The following is a 23,123-nucleotide window of genomic DNA, read 5'->3' as shown; positions in this document are numbered from 1 at the left end:
GAAGTGCACCATGGTTGCCTGACCCATTGGCAGTGAAATCAAATGAGTGCTGAGTCACTCCCTGCTTTGTGGTGTAGCTGGTTACGGAGCTGAGTTTGTGGCGGGGCTGGAACCTGCTAGAGCTTCACGGGCGGATGGGGAAGGTTTCCCTTGGAGAATTCCGACTTCATGCTTTGGGGACTGACATGAACACATGAAGTGGCCTGTGTTGAGGTTTTACCGAGTAGTTTGTGTGACATTAAAGCCTTGGTGTCCTGCCAGCGTGTGGTCTTTGTAGGTCTTGCTGACACTGTAGAGCAGTCGGCAAGTTATGGCCTGTGGCCTGATTTTGTACCCATTGGTTTTAAAGGATTGTGAAAACAGGAAAGAATATTTGGCAGAAAGCAAATGTGGCCTGTAGTGTGCAGGTCTCTCAGTCTGGGCACTGTTGGTCTTTTGGGTAAGATCATTCTTTGTTGGAGGGGGGCTCTCCTGAGTATTGTAGAATATTTAGCAGCATCCCTGGCCTTTACTCACTAGATGCCAGTAGCATCTCTCATTCGTGATGACCAAAAGTGTGTCCATACATTGCCAAGTCTCCTGGAAGAAAAAGCTGTCCCTGGTGAGCAGCAGTGGACTAACATATTTACTGTCTGGCCCTTTACAGAACAGGTTTGTGGACCCGTGTTCTAGTGCTTCAACTCTGTGACCCTTTGCGGAGGCTGTATGCTCTGTTGCTTGAGTTGGAGACTGGTCTGGTTTTTCCCAGAGCTACAAAACATCTCCTACCTGGGAGTGGCATGACTTGTGCCGAAAGCCAGATACAAGCTGGACATTTGGAGTGGGTTTTTTTTGAGTGTTGTTTTTAGGTTGCATATCTGTTGATCCCCTGCTTTATTCTGGTAGCTCAGCATTAGAAGCCCTCTTACTGTGGAAGTGATGAGTGTAAGAAGGTTCAGCTTCCTTTGGAAAGGTGATCTACCGCCATGGCATCCAGGAGGTGAGAAGGGCCCCTCAGGTTGAAACCTTCCCTGGGTGCCTTTGAAGCTCCTACCCTAAAAGATGAGTGGTGTGGGAGGCAGTAGTGTCATCACTGAGCGACTGCGGACTGCAGGGCAGGTTATGGACGGCCGGTGACATCTCTCTCTCTGTCGGCGCTCCCAGTCTCCTTCTACCCTTGGCTCCAGCTGACCTAAAAAATATCGTGGCACTGGGAAGCCCTCAATGGGAGTAAACTTCCTCATGGCACTTGGGCAGGGAGGCTGTGTCCTCAGGATCAGTGGGGCCCCTACCAGCCTGGGGGAGAGGGACGTTCAACAGTAGTAGCTTGGGGAGGCAACGGGGCGGGATACACGGCCTGGCTTCTGTGACTCTTCCTGCTTTAGAGAACTGTGGGCCTGCTTGTTTGCAGAGAGGGAGTCCCCTTTCCTCTGCGCCTCCTCACAGCTTCAGTGCTCCAGTCCACGCTTTGCGGGCCCTGGATGGCAAAGCATGGGGTAGAGCTCTTCCCACTTGTCTGAGCAACACAATCAGTTCTGGGGACCGGCAAAGCCAGGAATTCCTGAGAAACTGATTCCTCAGCTCCAGCACTGGCATCTCTGCTAAATTCCACAGGGGTCAGAGAACCGCAGGTGGGCAGTCCGTGGATCACGAGGGACCTGCACTGGGAGCCAAGAGGCTGGTGTGCACCGGTGCGTCGCCCATGGGAGCGGGGATAACCTTCCGGTCCTGGGCAGGCCCTTCCTCCACTGCGCTCTCAGCGGAGGGGACAGGCGGGTTGTGTGCTGGCACCAAGAGGAAGGACCTGGTCCGGCCAAGGTCCCCCGCGACGTAGAGCTCAAGGGTCTGTCTTGGGCAGCGAGCCAGGGCCCGCCCCCTTCAGGCTCCGCCGGCTCGGCCACCGCCCCGGGAACCAAGGCAAAGCGCAGAGGCGGAAGTGAGGGCCGCCAATGAGTCGCGCGAGCTGTATCGGGGGCATGTTCAAGGGGCCTTTCCAATGGAGGTCGGCTCGGGCTGCAGACTCTGTCCAATGAGGCCCTCTGGCAGGCGGATCAGGGAGAGCATTCTCCAATCAGCTCAGTCGGCCATCCTCTCCTGCTATAGGTGGGGCTGCCGGGCGCGGGGCGGGTGTGAGCAGGCCTCCCCCAATAGGAGGCGGCCCCAGGGGGGGGCGTGGTCGCGGCGCAAAGGCCCGCGGCGGGCGGCGACCGCAGTTCCCAGCGCGCGCTGGCTCCGGCGGCCGCTCCGCACCATGGCAGGCCTGGTGCGGCCGGGCCCGGGGCCCCGTGCGGCGCTGCCCGCCTGGAAGCGGGAGATCCTGGAGCGGAAGCGGGCTAAGCTGGCGGCCCTGAGCGGGGGCGCGGCTCCGGGAGCTGGGTCGGATGCGGCGACGCCCGAGGAGGCGGCGGACGAGCGGCTTGTGCTGGCCGATAGCCTGGGCCCGCTGCGCGAGAACCCATTCATGCGGCTCGAGTCCGAGCGGCGGCGCGGGGCGCGGCGCGGTGGGGGCGCGGGCGCGGCAGGGGCGCGGCCGGTGCAGCAGCTGCTGGAGCTGTACAGCCGCGTGCCCGGCGTACGCACCATCCGCGCGGACAACATCCTCATCATCGAGTCGACACCCGGCTTCCCGCCCCCCAGCCCCGACGCTGGCCCGGCCGCCCGCATCTGCGCCGCTGAGGTGCTGGTATACGAGGAGCCGGCATCGGCGCCGCCCGGCCGCGTCAGCCGTCTGCTCCAGAAGTTTGATCCCCCGGCCGCGCCGCGCCGCCGCGAGAGCCCGGAGCACAGTCGCCCCCCGCCGCCACCATTGCCGCAGTCACCCACCCCCGGCCCGACCGGCCCGCGCGTGGGCGAGCGCGTCGCCTGCTTCGAGCCCGAGCGCCGCGGCTTAGGCACCGGGAACCGGCGTAGCGACTTCCTGCAGAAGACCAGCAGCAACTCCTTCACGGTCCATCCCCGGGGCCTGCACCGCAGCTCTGGCACTCGCCTGCTCCCCAACGGGCCCGCGGCCCCAGAGCCCCGGGCCGGTGCTGCCAACGGCATTGCGAGCTCTGCGCTTGGGCCGAGCCAGTGCAAGCCAAAGGTGGAGTCGGGGGAGCCCCCCACCCACCCGTGCCCCAGTGCCACTCCAGCAGCGCCCCCGGCCTTGCCCATGCCCAGCCCTGCCAGTGCCACTCCCAGCCAGCGCCAGTGGGTCTCCTCGGCCACCAGCGCCAACGACTCCTTCGAGATACGGCCGGCCCCCAAGCCAGACATGGACACAATTCCCGCCGGGGACCTGCGGGCCCGGGCCCTGGCCAGCCTCCGCGTGAACTCCCGCAACTCCTTCGTGTTCATCCCCAAGCGCAGGGCCTCTGGGGCCCCTCCTTCCCAAGGGAGGCCATCTGTGAAGCCACCGGAGGGAGAGGCTGTCTGGCCTTCCCAGCGCCCTCATAGTAGAGCCCAACTGGTGCCTGGAGCAGACAGTGTGCCTGTCAGTGGGAGGAGGCCCTCCGGGGTCCAGGACCGGGCCTGCCCCAGGCCAGCCACTGCCCTAGTGGACCGGGCTGTTAGGTGGCAGAGGCCATCCTCACCACCCCCACCCCCATCCCTTCCGGCTGCCACCGAAGCTGCGCCTTCCCAGGGCTTCGGGGTTCCCGGCTTGGCCAAGATTGGCAGGGAGCCTGGTAGGCCAGGGCTGCCTGTCACCTTCATTGATGAGGTGGACTCAGAGGATGAGGTCCCCCAAGAAGCCAAATTACCCTGTGCGGGGGCAGGTGCACCTCCCCAGTACCTCCCATCAGAGCTCCTGCAGCGAGGTGGCAACACCTTCACAGTGGTGCCCAAGAGGAAGCCAGGGGTCCTGCAGGCCAACGGGGAGCGCGGGCCACAGGAGGCCGAGGAAGTGGAGGCGGGCAGCCTCTCAGAGCCGCCTGCTGTCCTGGGGGCAGCACTGAAGAAGCGCTACCCCACGGTGCACGAGATCGAGGTGATTGGCGGCTACCTGGCCTTGCGGAAGTCCTGCCTCAGCAAGGCTGGCTCCTCGAGAAAGAAGGTCAGTGGTGGGGCAGGGTCCCCAGACAGGAGGCTCTTTAGAGGTGCTGGATCTCACGCACCCTGTTCCCGGACACTTGGCCATGGGGGGCTGCTTCTGTGTGGACCGGAGGAGAGCAGGGGGAACCCCTGCCCTGAGCCCCAGTAGGGCCCTAATAAGCCAGGGGCTGTGGGGACAGCTTGCCTCCTCTGTACCTCGGAAGGCTGGTATGGAGGGACAGCCCAGCCAGTGCCTCTTGCTTTTTGAGGCTTTGTCGGAAACTGGCTGGGCAGGCCTGGACCACCGCAGGTCCCGCTGGGAAGAAAGCGCAGGCCTGGTGGCCCCACCCGGCCACCAGGTGAGAGAGGGCTAGCCCTGGTGTGGTCTCCTGCACTCCTGGCACATTCGGGTAGCTGGTGCCAGGACAGAGGTGGGAAGGAGCTGGAGGCCTCTGATTTGGGTGTGGTCGGTCAGCCTGGGGCACAGCACCGGGAGCCATTCAGAGGGGGGTTCTCAGCTCCCCAGAAAGCACCCCGGCCCGCAGTACAGCAGGGCCTTGTCTCTTGAGAATGTTTCTGGAGCCCCGGGTGTGGGTCGGGCATAGTCTGCGTCCGGGGTGTGGTGCAGGGCAAAGATGAGGACACCTGCCCCTGGTTGAGGAGGAGGGGCCTGGGGCAGAGAGAGACCAGGGGCAGGACTGGGAGCCTCACTCCCTGCAGCCCAGCCCGGCTGGGTGGCCTGGAACCGTCTGGGCACGAGGAGGCATTCCTCAGATTCTTCCTGGTCATTCTATCACCTGAGCCTGGCCCCGGGGCAAATTCCAAGGATGGCTCCCAGATGAGCAGCAGGGGACAGAAGAGCTTTCCTAGAACTGATGGCGCAGAGACGATGCGGGCAGCCTCTTCTTTAGCTGCTGGTGCCTAGGCCCCTTAGGCCACCTCTGCCGCAGCCTCAGTTTCCCTGGGGGTGGTGACGTGCCTGCCAGACGTGCCACCTCCTCTCTCTGCTTGCTTCCTTTTGACTCACTGCCCCAGCTTGGCCTTGCACCACCTCTTCCCCCCTTCCCGGTGAGGGCGGCTGTGCTCCTGCCGGCTCCCACTGCTGGGTCAGGTGCCCACGTTGCTCCCCAAGCGCCCCGGCCTGGCCTGGCCACCAGCCACACCCCATACTTGTAACCAAGGGTGCCCCTCCTTTCTCTGCTCTCTGACCCTTGGCCCCAGCCGCTCCGGAGGCTGTCCTTCCCCCACTGGCAGGAGAACTGGGGGTGGTAACAGCTCCCTGCTCTATAGCTGAGGAGGGTGAGGTCAGGAGGAGCTGTGGGCGCTTCCTGCTTCTGGAGCTGGTGCTAACCTGGCTGTCCTTTCAGTGGAGGCTGGCTTCCTCCTCGGACTGCAGGGCTGCAGCCTAAAGCATCCCGCCCCCGGCTGGGCAGAGCTGAGGGGGTCGCTTGTGGGCAGTTGATGGGGGCAGGGGGCGACGCGGTGGCCCGAGGGCCGGCAGTAGTGATAGTAGGAAGCAGGCCCAGTCTTGGAGGAGTGGAGAGGGGCTCCACCAGCCTGGCCCTGTCTCCGTGCCAGCCTGGGGGGATTGTGGGTCCAGATGGCGCGCCTGCCATGGCCAAGTGGTCTGGCTAGGGCCCTGCCGGAGCAGCATAGCCTGCTGGCACTGACCTGGGCATGCACCAGCTGCCCTGCCCGGGAAGAGCCGGATGCGTGTCGGATGGGATGGAGGTGTGGGGCTGCCCGGCCCTTCCGAGCAGCCTGCCAGTCTTGTGCTGCCCTGGTTGTCCCTCTGTCTGTGGTCCCTGGGCACTCCTGCTGCCCTTCCAGGCCCTGGGCCGCTGGTTCTCGTCCCACGCATACCACTTCCCCCAGCATGTGGTTGCATCCCTGCCCTGCTCCCCCCTTCCTCTGCCAGGGACTTGGGAGGCTAGAGGCCAGCAGGACCTTGGGGCCGCCTGCTCACTTGGACCTGGCGCGGCTGGCTGGCCCAGGGCAGTGGAGGGAGGCGTGGGTGCCTTTTCCAGAGAATAGTGCAAGGGGCCCTGCAGGTGGGCTCCCTGGAGGGCGTTGTGCCCTCGTGCAGCCCCAGCAGGCCACCGCCCTCCCCCGACGGCGGGGGCACTGCCCTGCCCATGCACCTGGGAGGCCTGCCTGGCGGGCACACGTCCCCACTTAGTTATCGCTCCTCAGAATCACAGATGCTCTATCGCCGTCTCCCTGGATGGCCACGCTGGGACTGGCGGCTGCTTGGCAAAGCGGCCTTGCTCCCTCTCACCCCTGCCTGGCCCCCAGGCTGCCAGTGGGTGGGGCTGTCCCTCTGCCCTGCACCTGCCTCCCCTGGGGTTGGCACTATGGGCCTCCCCTTTGTGAGGTGCCACCCAGCCAGGCTCCTTCCTGTCTAGCGGCGCCTTCCCCTCCTTTTCTCTCTCCTTGCCTCCTCACCTGCTGGCCCGCTGCCCAGCCCAAGCATGTCACTGACCCCAAGGCTCGACCCTCAGCACTTGGGCCATCTGCCCTCACTTCACCCTTGGTGACCTCCACTCCAGCACCCTAACTGGCGTGGCCTTGGCCCCAGCCTCACCCTGGTCCTCAGACCTGGGGGGCTGCCGCCCTCTGGGGCCTCTGCTGCCGCCACCCCGCCAGTGTGGGGCCCTGCACCCGCCTGTGGGGCGGGGGTGGCGGGACAGCAGGCGCCCGGCGCTTTGTGGCTGCATCTGCTCTCAGCTGCCCTTCGCACTCCACCCGACGCCCGGCAGGCGCCCACTGAGTGGTCTTGCGGGAGCCGGGCGACTGTGGGAGCAGCCCACTCACCTTCCCCACCTCTGGACTCAGGCCCCCACCCTGGGCCGTTGTCTGACCTTGGGTGGGGGCTGCTGGGGGCGGCCGGAGCTTGGGCTGGGGGAAGGGTGGGAGCCAGCAGGTGTGTGTGGGGGTGAGGGGCGGGCGCTCACCCCAGCTGGGGCCGGATGAGCCCGGTCAGAGTCCGGGGTGGCTGCCCATGGGGGGTGGGGCAAGAGGAACAAAGGACCTGTGAGAGCCGGGGCCTGCCTGCTGGCGGTGCTGGGTATGATGGGCGAAGTCCCCGGAGACAGTGACTAGGGTGTGCTGGTGCCAGCCCCACACTCCCCTTCCACCTGCCTGGAGTGTGGAAGGTGCTGCCCCCTCCCCCCTCCTCAGCAGCATGAGTCATGGGGCGTCCTGGGATCTGAGCACGCACACCCACAGAGTGGCAGCTGTCAGGGATCGTGCAGACTGGAGGGGAGGTGGGACAGGACCCAAACCCAGGCCTCTGCTGGGTGCAGACGGGGTCTGTGAGCACTGCCCCACCCCCACCTGGCCGGCCCTTGCCAGGCTCTGTGCCCAGCCCCCCCAGTCCCTCCGCTAGGAGCCGGTCATGCGGACTAACGAGGGCACACTAATCCGCCTTCGCCCTGGCAGCCAGCCCTTCCTGTTTCTTCAGCAGTGGGGGATGGGCCCGGAGGACTCAGGGTCTTCAGGGACAATGCCATGTACCTGGGGTGACCTGGAGTCCAGTTCCCTGTGGAGCCTTGGCACAGGGGAGGCCCCTAGGCTAGCAGCTCTGTCCTGCCTTGGGCTCCTCCTGGGGGATCTGTCCCTATGTCCGAGAGGGCCAGGTGGCTCCACCCCCCAGCTGGCTGGCAGAGGGGGTGGCACCTGTAGACAGGCCTCTGCCCCTCTTGGCTCCTATGGCAGGGACAGCAGGCTGAGGGACAGTGGGCCTCCAGTGACAGGAACCGACATCCCACTCCTGGCTTTGCCGACTTGGGGGTTCTGCTCCTGCCTCCGACCTCTTGTCTGCGCAGGTCATGTGGCAAGCGGCTCTGGGCGCAGGCCTTGACTTGCCCTGCAGGTGTCCGTGCGTGAGCCACGCTGAGCCGGAAAGCCAGGCACTTAGTGGGCGGGCAGGGCTGTGCGTGCACCTGTGGCCCAGTGGGAGCGCGTGTCCTTGTTATGGACGCTGGTGGGCCCCGCATGTGTCCCCAAAGGCCAGGGTCTGGGTCCCTCCGTTGCCCTGGGCTGTCAGCCCAGCCCTCCTGTGAGGTCCCTCCCTGCCCTGCTGTCCTCGGGCCCTGTGGTTCTCTGGGGGCCCCGCTCCTGCCTCCAGATCCTTCCAGGGCAGGAGGAGGAACCTGAGCTGGCTGCTGGTGTCCTGTGCCCGGGAGTTTAATATTTCGAGCTCCAGAGGCTGCTTCCATCTGCTGCGGGCGGGCGGAGTATTCATTACCCACCGCCAGGCTTGGCGGAGCCTGGCCGAGCAGGCCTGGGGGCTTGCGGCCTGGGCATGAAATCATGGACCCTGCGGAGCAGGCGGGGCGGACGAGGGCCAGGTGGGCACCAGGTGGGAGGCACGCGGCACTCTGCCCGCAGCCGTGCAGCCTCGACGAGCCCTGGCACGTGGCAGCCGCCGGCCTCGGCTGCATGCAGGTCTGTGGGATGTGGCCTTGGGGTGCCAGGCCCTTGCCCGGCAGTGGAGGCCCGTGCTGAGCTGGAAGGGCAGGACCATGGGGTGCTCAGCAAGCTGCAATGCAAACTTGGCTCTGGAGAGAGGCCCCAGGAGCTTCTGGGAGCTGAGGAGGTGGGGGACCCAGTGCAGCCTGACTTGAACTCTGCTCCTGCATGGAGCCAGCAGGTGGGCAGAGACGTGGCTGGCGCTCTGCCCCGCCCCCCCCCCCCCCCCCAGCTGAGACAGCAGTCCTCTGGAGACCCCAAGGGTCGGCTGCAGGCGCTAGGTCCCACTGTGCTAGGGTCTGCAGGGTCCGGGTAGACGGTCTTCTCTGAGGAGAGGCCGCCCCCCCCCCCGCCTGCCAGCCTTTGAAGGGCTGATGCCACCCATTCCAGTCTGATGGCCTTCTGTCCCTAGATGAAGATCTCCTTCAACGACAAGAGCCTGCACACCACGTTCGAGTACCCCTCCGAGAGCTCCCTGGCGCAGGAGGTGGAGGCGGAGGCGGAGGGGCAGGGAGAGGAAGAGCAGGAGGCAGGAGAGGAGGGGCCCGGCGTCAATGGGGCCGTGGAGAAGCCCTTTGCACTCTTCCTGCCCCGAGCCACGTTTGTGAACAGCGTGGCGCCCGAGAGCCCTCGCCTGCCCGACGGCAGCTCAGGTGAGTGCCCGCCCGCCCAGACGGGCAGCCCGGCGGGTGGCCCAGGCCACGCATCCATGTATCACATGCCTGCACGTGTGCCCCTTGGCCCGCAGGCCTCTCTAGCTACACTCCAAAGCACTCCGTGGCCTTCAGCAAGTGGCAGGAGCAGACGCTGGTACAGGCGCCCGCCGAGGTGGAGCCCTCAGAGAAGGAAGTCATGGTGAGCGGGGGCGGGGGGCACCAGGCCCGGGTGGGGGCGGATCTCCAACTCCGGGTGCACCCCCACTGATGGCCTTCCTCCCGCAGCTCACCCCTGCCGGTCAGGACGCCCTCTCGGACTTCCGCAGCGAGCCGGCCCTCTATTTCTGACTCCACCCTTGTTCCGCACACCCCGTCTGCCCTGCCCAGCTCTGCACCCCCACAACGCACCCTCCGTTCCCGGGGCCTCAGCCATGCTGGTGCTGGAGACCTGAGCCTGGGACACCTGGGGCCACTCTGTCCCTTGGGGCCCCGCTCTCCAGCCATGGTTTGGGGGCAGGGTCCTGCTGGCCGCTGTGCCCACTGACGGGAGTGTCCAGGTGAAGGACTTGCTCAGCTGCCTGTCATCTGCAGGACTACGAGCGCCCCCAGGCTCCCCCACCCCGTGGCGGAGCTCAGCCTGCCTCCTTAGTGACAAATGGAGGTCTGTTCTTATCTCTTGATGACGGACTCAATAAACAGCACTGGACAAGGCCCCACCCCCACCCCCGGTGTGGTCCTCAGCCTGGGAAGGGGGCGCAGGGCCCTGCGGAGGTGCTGGCAGTGGAGGGAGCCCACGCAGGCTGGGATGAGGCCCACTTTGGGCCGCTGTGTCTCAGGGTGGGGGAGGTGGGCACCCCCACTCTCCCAGAGCTGGTTCTCACTCCCTACAGCCTGGCGCACTCCCAGCGACCACTGGACCCACGAGAGACCTCCCTGGGTGTGCCCCCCGTTTCTGGGGCAGCCCTTTCTTCCCCAGCTACCCCACGCTGGCGCAGTGGGCCTGTTCACTCCTGTTCTGAACTCTGTGTCCAGGAACCTGGACTGCAGGCATGGGGGGGGGGGGTGGCATTGCTGTTCTTGGGTCTGGTTTTCCTGAAGGGCCAAGAGCCTGGACGAGGACCAGGGGATGGGGTGTGGAGAGCCTCAGGCATCTTGTCCTGTTTGGCTTGGGAAGCTCCCTGACCCACAAGAGCTTTCAAGCTTCCCTGGGGTTGGTGCCAGCAGGTGGCAGTGAAGCCCCAGGGATCCTGGAGGGACAGGAGGCGCAGAGCTGCCCCCTGGGGCTGCTCCAGGTCCGGCCAGGCTGCCTGCTCGGTTGCATCCTCGAGCCAGGGCCACTTAAAACCAGACACTGACCAGGAGCTCCCTCCTGGAGAGTCCAGACTTGGGGGAAGGTTTTTTGGTGTTTTTTCCAAGAGGAGCGGGCCCTGGTTTCTCTGGACTTGGACTCTTGACCTACACACATTTGCCCCCTGCCGCTCCCCCAGGCACACGGCTGCAGGGGCCCCATGGGGGCTGACAGGCCAACAGAGGTGGAGCCAGAGAAGAGGGTGGGAAGCACTAGTGCTGCTGCTGAGGAGGACCTGGTTCACAGGGCTGAGGCACAGCCCTCGCTGGGCGACCAGAGCCCAGAAGGCCACCTCATAGGCCAGGCCTTACGCTGGACACATGGTGGGGTGGGGTGGTGGAGACAGAACCAGCAGGCAGAGCCCCTCGGCGAAGGACGGGCTGGGTGTGCTGGCATCAGGTGAAAGGGGCCAAGAATGGAGAGGGTCAGAGGAGCTGCTCAGGGACATCCTCCCTCCGCCACCCCACTCTCTCGAGGACATGGGCAGCAGGGTGGCATGGACCTTTAAAAAGACAACCTTTATTGACAGTCACAGGCCACTGGGGCGAGCTCTGAGGTGGAGGGCCCGGCGCCTGGCCGGGGCCTCCCATGCTGCCGAGAGACTAGAAGCAGGGCCTCCCCGCAGCCCAGGGAGGGTGCAGGGCGGCGGCCAGGCCGCGAGCTGAGCTGAGCCAGAGCCCACCCTGCGGCTGCCTGTGCGAGCGCCTGGCTAGGAACCGCGCCCCCAGCCTGGTGCGCTGCGCCCAGGGCTTTTCTTGTCACCCAGGGGCAGCGGAAGTTGGCAGCTGCTGCAGTGAACAGACACTTCGAGGACAGGCGTACTGGGGACCAAGCCATTGGTGGGTGCCACGGACACAGGCCCTGCCCCACCCGGGGCCTCGTCAGCTGTCCTTGCTTCCACTGCCCTTCTGCTCTGAGGCTGTGGCCTTGGTCAGGTTCCCAGCTTCCCTCTTCAGGACACTGAGCAGAGTCTGCGAGCTCTCCAAGATCTGGGGACACATAATGGCTGTCGGGTTGGGAGTTCCCACAGCCCAGCGGCCTCAGGTGCCACGCCAGGCCATGCCACGGGGGCGGTGGGACAGGGCCAGGCAAGAGGAAGCCCCCGAGGGGCTGGGCAGACAGCCCCCCCCCAATGAATCTAGCCCACAGCCCCTTCTTCACACCCTGGAAGGCCGGGTTAGCTCCGGCCCCGCTGCCACATGGCACTGAGTACGGCGTAGGGAACAACCAGGGTCGCACCAAGCCCAATACTGTCACTTCTGCTTGGGAGCACCCCAGGCCAGAAGCTCCCGGGGACCTGCCTGGCACACAGCCCCCCGAGCCGCCCCGAGCCCCACCTTGAGGTAGGCGGCCTCGGTCTCCGCGATGGTCCGATCAAACTCGTTGCGAGAGGCGATCTTGCGTGCCAGGTTCTCGTTGACGCGGGCCAGCTTCTCGGTGAGCTGCCGCACCTCGTTCTGCAGCCGCTGCTTCTCGTCTTCGTCCTGCCGGATCTGCCGGCACAGCTCCTCCCGCTTCTGGCACAGCTCCTCGATGCCTAGGGGGCCGGGGGCAGGGCCGTGGGCACGGGCAGGGGCGAGGGCGCGCTGCCTCACCCGCTGCGGAGCCCGCCACCCCGGGACACAACGGAAGCGGGGGGCCCAGGCCCGGGTCCGCCTACCTCCCCGGGCACCGCACCGACCACCCTGCGCGGGACCTGGAGGCAGGGCGTGCGCAGGCCGTTCGCCTTTTCGCTCGGTCCAGACATCCAGCCGCGGTGTGTGCCCCGCCGGGCCGGCCTGCCCCCGCCCGCCCGCCCTGCGGCGCGCCGCGCGGCCGCTCACACTTGACCAGCTCGTTGTTGTAGTTCTGCAGCTGCGCGCCCTGCTGGGTCATGGTCGCCTCCCGGGGGTCCCCGCCGCTCCAACCGCCGCTCCCGCAGCGCCGCCCGCGCGCGACCACCGCCTACGTCACCGGCGCGCGCCTCTGCGTGCGTCATCGCCGCGCGCGCCTGGGACGTCATCGCCGCGCGCGGCGCCGAGCGGCTCTGGAGCGGGTGGGCGGAGATGGCGGCCCCCTCCGCGGACGGCGCCCCCGGGCCGACCCAGGAGCTGCTGGGGGCCTGGAGCACCGTGAGCACCGGGCTGGTGCCGCCCGCCGCGCTGGGGCTGGTGAGGCCCGGGGGCGGGCGGCTCTCGCGCGCGGGGCTCCTAGGACTCTGCGCGCCGTCTCAGGACGCGCACCCTCGGGTGCCTGTGGCTGCGTCCTGCCTCTTTCCCGCACGGCCCCGCCGCGTTCGGCTCCCCGGAAGCCCTTGCCGCGGACGAGGGGTGGTGGCGTTCCCGCGGCCCCCTTCCGCGCCGTCCCTCCCGCCCGCCTCCGCGCTTTGCTCACCCGTCTTCGCGGTCCTCTGCCTCCAGGCGTCCTCCCGGACCAGCGGGGCAGTCCCGCCCAAGGAGGAGGAGCTGCGGGCGGCGGTGGAGGTGCTGAGGGCGCACGGAGTGCACTCGGTCCTGGAGGAGTGGTTTCTGGAGGTGCTGCAGAACGACCTCCAGGCCAGCGTCTCCCCGGAGTTCTGGAACGCCGTCTCCCAGCGCGAGGACTGTGCGGACGAGCCTCGGTGCCTCCTGCTGCTCCTGGACGCTTTCGGGCTGCTGGAGAGCCGCCTGGACCCCTACCTGCGCAGCCTGGAGCTCCTGGAGAAGTGGACTCGCCTGGGCTTGCTGATGGGCACCGGCGCGCAGGGGCTGCGGGACAAGGTCCACACCACCTTGCGGGGCGTCCTGTTCTTCTCCACTCCCAGAACCTTTCAGGAAATGGTTCAGCGCCTCTATGGGCGCTTTTTGAGGGTTTACATGCAGAGTAAGAGGAAAGGGGAAGGGGGCACTGACCCAGAGCTGGAGGGGGACTTGGACAGCAGGTATGCCCGCCGCCGGTACTACCGGCTTCTGCAGAGCCCTCTGTGCGCGGGATGTGGCAGCGACAAGCAGCAGTGCTGGTGCCGCCAGGCACTGGAGCAGTTCCACCAGCTCAGCCAGGCCCTGTGAGTACCCACGCCCGCTTCTGCCTCCTGCTTGCTCTGCTGCATCCCCCTGGCCTCTGCAGGGAGCTGCCGCCTGTCCTGGCAGCTGTGGATGTGGCAGAGGGAGGGTTGCCAGGATTCTCCTGCTGTGGATTTACCGCCTTTTGTTCTCAACACAGGTGTGCGTCTCTGTCACGCACCTGAGGTCAGGGTTTCACTCTTTGCTTGCACTGAGGTGTCCTACACGACTCCAAATTCCCTGCAGAGTTCACTGTGCCTTTTGCAGGCTGCGGGGGAGGAAGGGCATTCTTCCTGCCCTGTAATTGCAAAAGGTGGGCTTGCTGTCTCTTCTCTGTAGCGCACGGCAGAGGTCAGGCCAGCAGGCTGGGCAAGCAGGTGCCTCTCCAGCTCTTTGAAGAGGAAGGGACTTTGTTGCTAGAGCCAGAGCCTGTTTTCTGGGGCTTGCCCCCTCTGCGGCCAATCGGACGGTTTTGCCCCACTGGGTGACACGGCATCAGTGCGGCCAATGGGCAGAGCCTCTTAGCTGGACATCAGCAGGACTCAGGGGGGCCCCAAGGGCTTCTGCTGGCTCGTTCCAGACAGAAGTGACACAGAAGCACTCTTTCTCATCCTGCAAGTCCCTGGGCATTGCAGCCATTGGTTCAGAGCCGTTGCTGGGGACAAGGCTCTGACCCCTGGTAGCCACACATGCGACTCCCACGGGGCTGGCCAGCATCCTGCCCAGGCAGGTGCCCAGCAGGGAGGGTGGCGGCGCCTGGCTAGTGCTCTGTCCTCCCAGCAGCGGGGCACTGCGGGCCTGCGCAGGGGGGTGTAGGGGTGGGGTGAGCCCGCGTGGGCTCCGCCTGCTCACGGGCGGGGCTCTTCTCCAGACACAGGCTCAGTCTGCTGGAGCGGGTCAGCGCAGAGGCTGTGACTGTCACCTTGCACCAGGTGACCCGGGAGAGGATGGAGGACCGCTGTCGGGGCGAGTACGAGCGCTCCTTCCTGCGCGAGTTCCACAAGGTGACGATACCCTCTCAGGCTCTGCCCTGGGGACCAGGGATGGGTTTCAGGCCAACCTGACAGGCTGGCTTTAGAAGCAGCCAAGATGCGAACTGCAGAACCAGACCACGCTGGTGGCTGAGGCTGCGTGGTGCTGGGGGCGGCTGCTCCTTTGGGGCTCTCCTTGGTGCCAGCAAGGTCTGTGCAGAATCACATGCTGGAGGCGTGCCAAGGTCCGCCATGTTCCAGTGGGGCTTCGGGGCGCACGTGCAGCTGGCACGTGGTCCAGAACTCTGCTCTGGGCTCCCCAGAGTTGTGGAGGAGCTGGGTGCCACCGGGGGGGGGGGCTGTCCAGCCTGCTCCCACTTCCTAGTCCCCCCTCTCCCCGCTGTGTCCTGGTGCCTGCCTCCTGAGGACACAGAGCAGCTGCAATGGGGACATTCAAAGCAAGTGCCCCCGAGGCAGGGGAGCCATCTGCCCCAGGTTGCGGTGTCCAGTGGTCCTCTTGGGGTTGGGCAGTGTTGGGGTGTGTGCGCCCTGGGATGTGTGGCGGGATCCCTTGCAGGCTCACGTGTTCGTGTGCAGCCGTGTCCTCGCTGTGCTCTGAGCAGCTGCCTGTGGGGGCTCGTGTGTGTAGTCCCAGGGGTGTCTGTCCTCTTGGCTGGACGTGAGCCTGGGCTCTGTGCCCTGCAGCGGGGCCGCTGTTGCGTGGAAGGGGCGGAGGGGGGGTGCACGGACGGACGGCCTGGGGCGTCCTCTTGGGACCCAGCCCCTTGCTGATTTTGATGTGCTGCTGGTCTCCAGAGCAGGTGGCCTTGGGGACTGCTGGGGCCTGACCGTGTCCCCGCCTCTGTTCTGGGTCAGGCTGGGCTGGCCCCCTCCCACACCTGTGCTCTCCCGACAGTGGATCGAGAGGGTGGTCGGCTGGCTGGGCAAGGTGTTCCTGCAGGACGGCCCCGCCAGGCCTGCGTCCCCCGAGGCCGGGCCCCTGTTGCGCCGGTGGCGCTGCCACGTGCAGAGGTTCTTCTACCGCATCTACGCGGGCCTGCGCATCGAGGAGCTCTTCAGCATCATCCGAGGTCGGCCCGCCCGCCCTGCCCGTGCCCTGCAGCTTGGGGCGTCCGGGGCTTTGGGGGTTATGTTCTCTGGAGAGGAGCTGGTCTCCCCCCCAGGGTGGACTCCCCCAGCCCCGTGTGTGATTCAGGGCTGGGGGGGGCAGTGCTTCTGGTGTCCGCCCCCTGCCCCCTCGGTCTCCCGTCCCTGCTCTGCCTGCCGGCCCTGTAGGGCGGTTGTGACCGAACGTGGGCACTTGAAGGCAGAAGGGCGACCCGTGGCACCCAGGTGTGGGTGCGGCTGCTCGCCCTCCAGGCTCTGCCGCCTTCGCGTCCTGTCGGCACGCGTGCCGAGCGTGCGTCTGCGTGCAAGCGTGGCCCTCTCCCCGCAGACTTCCCGGACTCCCGGCCGGCCGTCGAGGACCTCAGGTACTGTCTGGAGAGGACCGACCAGAGGCAGCAGTTGCTCGTGTCCCTCAAGGCTGCCCTGGAGACGCGGCTGCTCCACCCAGGTGCGGCGGCGCCGTTCGCCTCCGGCTCCGGGGCCGGGGGCGGGCCACGAAGCAGTTTGGGGGTTGGTGTAGGGGCGGGGCGGCGCGCCAGTCCCTGACGCAGACTGCTTGGGGGGCTCGGGCCTGGGGCCTGACGCCCCGGGAAGCGAGGCCACGGGGCCACCTGGGCAGCCTGTGGCTGCGTCCACGTGCCTGCTGGTCCCAGTGCTGCCGTCAGCTCCCGCCCTCCCTGCTGCAGGCGTCAACACGTGCGACATCATCACCCTGTACATCTCCGCCATCAAGGCGCTGCGCGTGCTGGACCCGTCCATGGTCATCCTGGAGGTGGCCTGCGAGCCGGTCCGCCGCTACCTGAGGTGAGCCCCGCGGAGGCTGCCTCCCAGCTCCGTGCACGCAGCCTGGCCCCAGGCCGACGGGAGGAGGGGCCCGCGGCAGGGCACAGACTTGCTCAGAGAAGGTACTCGAGTGGGTGCCGCGCCACAGCCTCCCTGACGCGCTGCGGGGGCCCCTTGGCCGGGGACGGCCTGGTCCTGGGCCCCAGTGCTCACCTCAGCGCCTGCTGCTCCCGGAGAGTGGCAACTTTTTATTTTATTTTGTTTTTTAAGCAAAAGCCCAGTGGGCTTGTTTTTGGCGTGGGGGCCTGGGTGCTGGCTGGGGTGGGGGGGTGTCGCGTGGTTGGGTGGGCAGGACCAGCGTGCTCTCGCCGGCAGGACGCGGGAGGACACAGTGCGGCAGATCGTGGCTGGGCTGACGGGGGACTCGGATGGGACGGGGGATTTGGCTGTCGAGTTGTCTAAGACGGACCCGGCCAGCCTGCAGACCGGCCAGGACAGCGAGGATGACTCGGGCGAGCCCGAGGACTGGGTGCCTGACCCCGTGGACGCCGACCCAGGTCTGCACCCCTGGCCTTGCCAGGCTCTGCATCGTGGGGAGGGTCCAACTGGGTGGCCCTGTGGCCTCCAGATTGTTGCCACACGTGTCCTGAGGCTTGAGAGGTCAGAGTTCAAAGCCCCACCCAGCCCAGCACCCAGTGGGTGGGCCGGCCCCCCCAAGGCTGTGCTGCCTCTGTCCCTGTGAGGTCAGTGGTGCACCTCCCCACACTCCACAGGGAAGTCCAGCTCCAAGCGGCGCTCTTCCGACATCATCAGCCTGCTGGTCAGCATCTACGGCAGCAAGGACCTGTTCATCAACGAGTACCGCTCCCTGCTGGCGGACCGCCTGCTGCACCAGTTCAGCTTCAGCCCCGAGCGGTGAGGCGCCGCCCTCTCGGGCCACCCTCTGTTGGCCCCAGGGCGTGCCAGTGCTGACCCGGGTCCCCTGGGCCCCGGCAGGCTCTGCCCTGCGCTCCCTGCTGCCCTGGGAGGTCCCGGGGTGGGGACCTGCGCACTGGGGGCACCGGGCGCCGCTCTGCAGGTGCCAGTGGGCAGGGGTGGCCGCAGCCCTGACACACTGCCCCCCCCCCCCCCGCCCCCAGGGAGATCCGCAACGTGGAGCTGCTGAAGCTGCGGTTCGGCGAAGCCCCCATGCATTTCTGTGAGGTCATGCTGAAGGTGGGCGCAGCCCCCGCCCGCTGCCAGCCCGCCCCGACCCCACCCCGGCCCTCACCGAGACTCTGCTCCCCGTTCTGACGGTTCCCTCAGGACATGGCCGACTCCCGCCGCATCAACGCCAACATCCGTGAGGAGGACGAGAAACGGCCCGCAGAGGAGCAGCCGCCATTCGGGGTCTACGCCGTCATCCTGTCCAGCGAGTTCTGGCCCCCCTTCAAGGAGGAGAAGCTGGAGGTCCCTGAGGACATCAGGGAGGCCCTGGAGGCCTATTGCAGGAAGTACGAGAAGCTGAAGGTACGGCCACGCTGCCCTGGGTGGGGGCTGCGTCCCCCTGGGAGACCCTCCAGGTGCACCCTGGGCTGCACCAGGCCTCCCAGCCAGCGCCTTCGGGCCTGCTCTCCCACCCCTGCCCCTCTGCGGGGCCCGCGTACGTCTGTGTCCCTGCGTCACCTGGGCCTTCTGGGTGCAGCCTCTGCTGCCTCGACTGCCTGTGTCCTAGCACCTGCCTCACAGGGCGGCCCAGGCTCTCACGGGCACGCAGCTCAGAGCTCCCAGCTCCACAGGCACTTCCACTGCTTCAGGGCTTGGCCAGAGCAGCGTGCCCCCCCGGGCCCAAACCCAACTCCTATGGTGGCTGTCACTGAGCAGCGCAGACCCGACGGCTGTGAACAGGCTTCTTGCTCTGGCCGGTGTGGCTTGGTTGGTGGGAGGCTCGTCCCATAGCTGTGGGGTTGTGGGTTTGATTCCCGGATGGGGCGTGTGCAGGAGGCAGCCGATCGATGTTTCTCTCCCACGTCCATGTTTTTGTCTTTCCCTTTTTTGGGTGAGGATAAAAACCAAAACGGAAAAAAAAAGCCCTGGGGTTTCTTGTCCGTTCTGGAGGCCAGAGTCTGAGGCCAGGTGTCACAGGGCCCTGCCCCCTCTCTCGGCTGTGGGAGGGAGTCCTTCCAGCCTCGTGCAGCTCCCGGGGGTGCCAGCCAGCGGGGCCCTGGCAGTTCTTGGCTGTTCCCATGTCTGTGTCTCACGTGCTCTTCCTCTTACGGGGACACGGGTCACGTTATATGAGGGCCAATCTGCTCTAGGATGATCTCAACCAATTGCACCTGCAACAGCCTGTTTCCAGCTCTGGCCGCCTGCAGGCCTGGGGTTGAAGGTGGAGAAGTGGTTCGGTGTCTAATGGCCAAGCTAGTTGGCCTCGCTGTTAGGCGGCGGTGCTGGGAGGTGGGGCCCGGACCCCCGGCCCTCTCACTGCTGCCACCGGCCCGCTCAGGGTTGGGGAGCCCTCTCCTCACCTGGGCCAGCCAGGCTGCCCGTGCTCAGCCCAGCCCTCCACAGGCGATGCGCACCCTCAGCTGGAAGCACACACTGGGCCTGGTGACCATGGACGTGGAGCTGGCGGACCGCACCCTCTCTGTGGCTGTGACCCCCGTGCAGGCGGTGGTCTTACTGTACTTCCAGGACCAAGGTGAGCAGCCACGCCTCTGGGCCCGGCCGGCACTGCTCTGTATGGGAGGGGCGGGCAGGACCTGGGCAGGACTTGGGCAGCCCCTTCCCGCCCTGTCCCCTTGCCCATGGGGCCTAGGGGCTGATGGGGCAGAGGGAGGCGCCTCCTGGCCCAGGCCGCCCAGTGTGCCTGACCCCGCCCGCACAGCCACCTGGACCCTGGAGGCGCTGAGCAAGGTCGTGAAGATGCCGGTGGCGCTGCTGCGGAGGCGGATGTCGGTGTGGCTGCAGCAGGGCGTGCTGCGGGAGGAGCCCGCGGGCACCTTCTCCGTGGTGGAGGAGGAGCGGCCCCAGGACCGCGACAACATGGTGCTCATCGACAGTGATGACGAGAGCGACTCGGGCCTGGCCTCCCAGGCCGACCAGAAGGAGGAGGAGCTGCTGGTGCGGCAGCGGGGTGGGCGGGGGCGGGGTGGGCGGCGGCGGCGGCTGAGTGCCGCCCGACTGACGTGGCCGCCGCTCCCCCAGCTCTTCTGGACGTACATCCAGGCCATGCTGACCAACCTGGAGAGCCTGTCGCTGGAGCGCATCTACAGCATGCTCCGCATGTTCGTGGTCACCGGCCCCGCGCTGGCCGAGATCGGCTTGCAGGAGCTGCAGGCCTTCCTGCAGAGGAAGGTGCGTGACCAGCAGCTCGTCTACGCGGCCGGCGTCTACCGCCTGCCTAAGAGCTGCGGCTGACACCTGCCAGGACATCCCCGCACCGCCCGCTGGGCCCCCATGCCCCTGCCTGGACACCCCCCACCCCGCTCCCGTCTCCCCACCACCACACCCAGGCCCAGTCCCCAGTGTGCAGAGTAAAGCAGTTGGTTCCTCATCCTTGGTGGCTTTGTGGCTCTCACGGACATGTGACCCAGGCTTCCCTCCAGGCTGCGCACCTGTGTTTGGCTCTAAACCTGAGGGAGTTCTGGTGCAGGGGTGGCCCAAGGCCACAGCTCCGGCAGGAACGAGCACACGGGCCCCCAGCTGCAGCCTCACCCCCCTGGCCTTGGGGAGGAGCCTTTGGGTCACCTCCCTCTCCCCAGCTTGAGGGTCCAGCCCCCAAGTGCTGCCCAAGAGCCCCAGGGCCACTGCTGGGACATGGGCTCCGTCAGACCCTCTGGGGCCTGCAGGTGGCTGGGCACCCCTGCCAGGCCAGGAGCTTCCTGTGTCCCCAGCAGGAGGGGCTGCCTGGAGCCAAGCGGCTTGCAGTGCTCAGAGCCCACCGTGAAGCGTGGTCTCAGGAAAGCCACTAGTCTCCACGCCCCGCGTGTGGTCAAGGTGCAGCGCCAGACCATGGGCCCCGTGAGCCCAGCCCCCTCCCGCCCCCCCCCAGCACAGCCACTTGCCTGTCCATGTCCAAGGCCCTGCCGCGGGCTGTGCTGGGGATCCAGAAGTCCCTGGGGTGGGGAGGGTGTGGACTGCCCAGGTCCCAGGCCTTACTCATCAGGCAGAAGTTGCTTTAGCCGGTGGCACTGTCCCTGCAGACAGCAGTCCCCTTGGAACGTGTGCAACCACTGACCAGGCATCCCAGGCCTGGGGCCCTGCCCACTGTCCCCAGGCAGTCTGCGGGTCCCTGTAGGCCACCTGCCCCTCTGCATGTGGCTGGCTGGCTCCCAGTGCTAGAGCCTTCCCTTCCTGCTCCAGACAGCTGCCCCAGGGCTGGAAGGGGGAGGGAGCAGGAGTGGGCGCGCAGCTCGAACGTTGGAGGGTACTGGCAGGCCGGCAGCTGCTCCTCGGGCCCTCCCTCTGCTGGTCACAGCAGACGCCTCCGCTCTCCCAGTTCTGTTGGGGGCCCTGAGTCTCCCAACACCCATCCCTTGGCACCGAGCTGGCTGTGCCTTCGTCATCCTCACCAGGATGCAAACCTGCTAGACTGGCCTGGCAGGTGGCAGCGTCCAGCCCGGGCACAGGCACATGGACACACCTGCTCTGTGTCCCTTTGGACTCGGTGTGTGGTATAACCCAGGTTGCCGGGTCATGGCATCACTCAAGGCGTAGAGCTGCCTGTGCATCCCCGAGGGTCCCAGCGGGAGGGGGGCACCTCTGTCAAGGGTCAGGGAAGTCCCGAATAGCCAGGAGCCAGCTGGCCCTGCTGCGCCTCCCCCAGCTCTGTCAGCTGTGGGGCGGGCACTTCCTCTTGCGCTTCTCTTGCCATCTGGACGGTTGGTGGAGGGGCCAGTGAAGGAGGGCGGGGAGACGGCCGAGGTTAACCCCAGCCCCGCCAGCCTGCAGGCGAGCCCCTTGGGCAGCGCTTTTCTGGTCTGCAGGGAGCTGCCCAGAGACCAGACCCTCAGAGGGGCGAGCAGGCAGGTCCTGGGGTGGCAGTGGGCTCTTAACTTCAGTGACATGTTCAGGTCCAAGCCACAGGTGCCACCTACAGCCATTTCTGAGCCTCCTGCCCTGGAGAAGGATGTGCTGGGAAGGCCTGTGGCCTGTCAGCAGGACCTCCCACCTCCCTGGGTGATCGGGGAGCCCTGGGCCCTCCAGACCTGGGCATTGCTGGGATATGGGCTGAACCCTCTTCCAGAGAGCCATGTGAGAGCAGCAGGCGCGGAGATAGTCCCTGAGCCCCGTCAGCTCCTGCTTGTCCCAGCCTTGGGAGTAGGGTGGTCACATTGGTCACCACCCCAGCTTCACCTGAGCAGCTGAAGCCCTTATTCTGGGAGAGACTGAGGCCTGGCACTGCCCACGGTGACTTCCCTGGGCTTTCGGGCATTCACTACCCCAGGGCTCCGGTACAGGACCTGCCCCATCTCCTTCCCTGTAAAGCACCGGCTCCCCCATGGCTGGCAACCCCACTGTTGCCTCTGCCTCGGGTCTGGCCAGTACTCTGAGGAGTGGCTCCTAAGGCCCTGTCCACTCTACCTGCCCCTCCCCAGGCCCTGCCCCCACCCTCCCTGCCTCACAGCCCCACTGTGAGGTCAGCGCCTTCTGGTGAGTTCCGTCCAGAGGTGTCTGTGGTGGGGCTGGGGGCTGGACATGGCCCGCTGTCCCCAGCCTGACTCCTGCCTGGTTGGCAGACCCCTGGGACTCATTTGTTTGTCCCTTTTGGCTGTCCCTGCTGCAGGTGCCTTCTCCTGCCCCCAAACCCACCCTCAGCCAGGGCACCTCCCTCCCTTGTCAAGGCGGGCCGGGCGCTCCATGTTCTGGTGGCCGCCAGGGTTGGGGGTGGTCCTGGGAGTACCTCCATTGGCGGCTGATGCCTGTCTCTGCAGCTGGAGCCTCCTGCGACTGCAGCCTGGGCCTCAGCCGCGAGGCCCTCATTGCCCTCCTGGTGGTGCTGGTGGGCATCAGTGCCAGCTGCTTCTTCGCCCTGGTCATTGTGGCTGTCGGTGTCCTTCGAGCCAAGGGGTGTGTGAGCCCAGGGCTGGGTGGGAGGTGAGGGCCCTCGGTCCTGCCAGGAGGGGGCCCTCGGCCCCCTGGTGGGACGTCACCAAGTGGCTTGGGCATGGCATTCCCAGACTGCGGGCTGGAGAGCGGTGGGGGGGGCACTTCTGGGCTCCTGGAGTCTAGCCCCCGTGGTTCTAGGAGTCACACCTGCCTTTGTCCCCCCAGTGAAAAGTGCCCCGAAACCATGGACAGCAGGTGAGTGACCCCAGCGGAGGAGCCCAAGGGTGAGCATACCCTGCTCCCTGTCCCCGGGAGGTGTGCTTGCAGCCACGGCGCGAGCATTGGCCCGGCCCCTGTCCTGCAGTTTGATGGAGCACTTTGAGGTCCAGGAAGATCACACGGACCTGCAGACGGTGCACATGGAGTCCCACCTTGTGGACCCTGAGCTAGAGTTCTCCATGATGCCACCCCTGGAGGATCACGGCCTCATGACCATCCCCATGGACCCCGCCTTGACTCTAAAGGAGCCCTCACGTCCCCCCGCGCCTGAGTAGAGCTGTGGGCAGCTGGGGGAAGGGGAATTAAACCGTGTTCAGTGGTTCTGTGAGGTTCTGTCCGAGCCTCCGTGTAGCTGTGTCTGGGGCAGAGGTGGGGGGCTCTCTGGGCACTACTGTCATCTCCTTCTCTCCGGTGGGGGGGTGCACAGGGTACCACCAGGCCCCCG

At 66.4% G+C, this 23,123-nt stretch overlaps 4 protein-coding genes across 4 annotated transcripts; 3 read left to right on the top strand and 1 right to left on the bottom strand.

The window, feature by feature from the left end:
* The first annotated feature begins 2,180 nt into the window (after window positions 1-2,180).
* TPRN (taperin) lies at window positions 2,181-9,830 on the top strand. Its single transcript, XM_090275043.1, has 4 exons — window positions 2,181-4,012; window positions 8,876-9,116; window positions 9,212-9,318; window positions 9,405-9,830. The coding sequence occupies exons 1-4, from the start codon at window positions 2,231-2,233 to the stop codon at window positions 9,465-9,467; spliced, it is 2,193 nt and encodes a 730-aa protein (XP_090131169.1). The 5' UTR covers window positions 2,181-2,230; the 3' UTR covers window positions 9,468-9,830.
* A 1,136-nt stretch (window positions 9,831-10,966) lies between these two features.
* Window positions 10,967-12,802, bottom strand: SSNA1 (SS nuclear autoantigen 1). The gene is made up of 3 exons (XM_090275042.1): window positions 12,291-12,802; window positions 11,805-12,004; window positions 10,967-11,456 (listed from the first exon to the last, which is right to left on the bottom strand). Exons 1-3 carry the CDS (start codon window positions 12,340-12,342, stop codon window positions 11,349-11,351), a joined length of 360 nt encoding a protein of 119 aa, XP_090131168.1. The 5' UTR covers window positions 12,343-12,802; the 3' UTR covers window positions 10,967-11,348.
* On the top strand, window positions 12,493-19,904 carry ANAPC2 (anaphase promoting complex subunit 2). Its single transcript, XM_090275040.1, has 13 exons — window positions 12,493-12,617; window positions 12,867-13,489; window positions 14,359-14,491; window positions 15,375-15,549; window positions 15,915-16,034; window positions 16,273-16,390; window positions 16,745-16,926; window positions 17,143-17,284; window positions 17,509-17,584; window positions 17,675-17,878; window positions 18,920-19,049; window positions 19,236-19,471; window positions 19,556-19,904. The coding sequence occupies exons 1-13, from the start codon at window positions 12,513-12,515 to the stop codon at window positions 19,766-19,768; spliced, it is 2,457 nt and encodes an 818-aa protein (XP_090131166.1). The 5' UTR covers window positions 12,493-12,512; the 3' UTR covers window positions 19,769-19,904.
* A 1,279-nt stretch (window positions 19,905-21,183) lies between these two features.
* TMEM210 (transmembrane protein 210) lies at window positions 21,184-23,001 on the top strand. The gene is given in 4 exon segments (XM_090275041.1): window positions 21,184-22,278; window positions 22,280-22,420; window positions 22,625-22,654; window positions 22,764-23,001. Coding segments are annotated over 4 exon segments (591 nt in total). The 5' UTR covers window positions 21,184-22,048; the 3' UTR covers window positions 22,954-23,001.
* The last annotated feature ends 122 nt before the right edge of the window (window positions 23,002-23,123 follow it).

The sequence above is a fragment of the Furipterus horrens genome, unplaced genomic scaffold (assembly GCF_987537825.1).
Source record: "Furipterus horrens unplaced genomic scaffold, mFurHor1.1.pri manual_scaffold_4, whole genome shotgun sequence".
Lineage (NCBI taxonomy): Eukaryota > Metazoa > Chordata > Mammalia > Chiroptera > Furipteridae > Furipterus > Furipterus horrens.
Note: the sequence above shows the minus strand (reverse complement) of the source record. Positions and strands in the feature narration are given on the sequence as shown.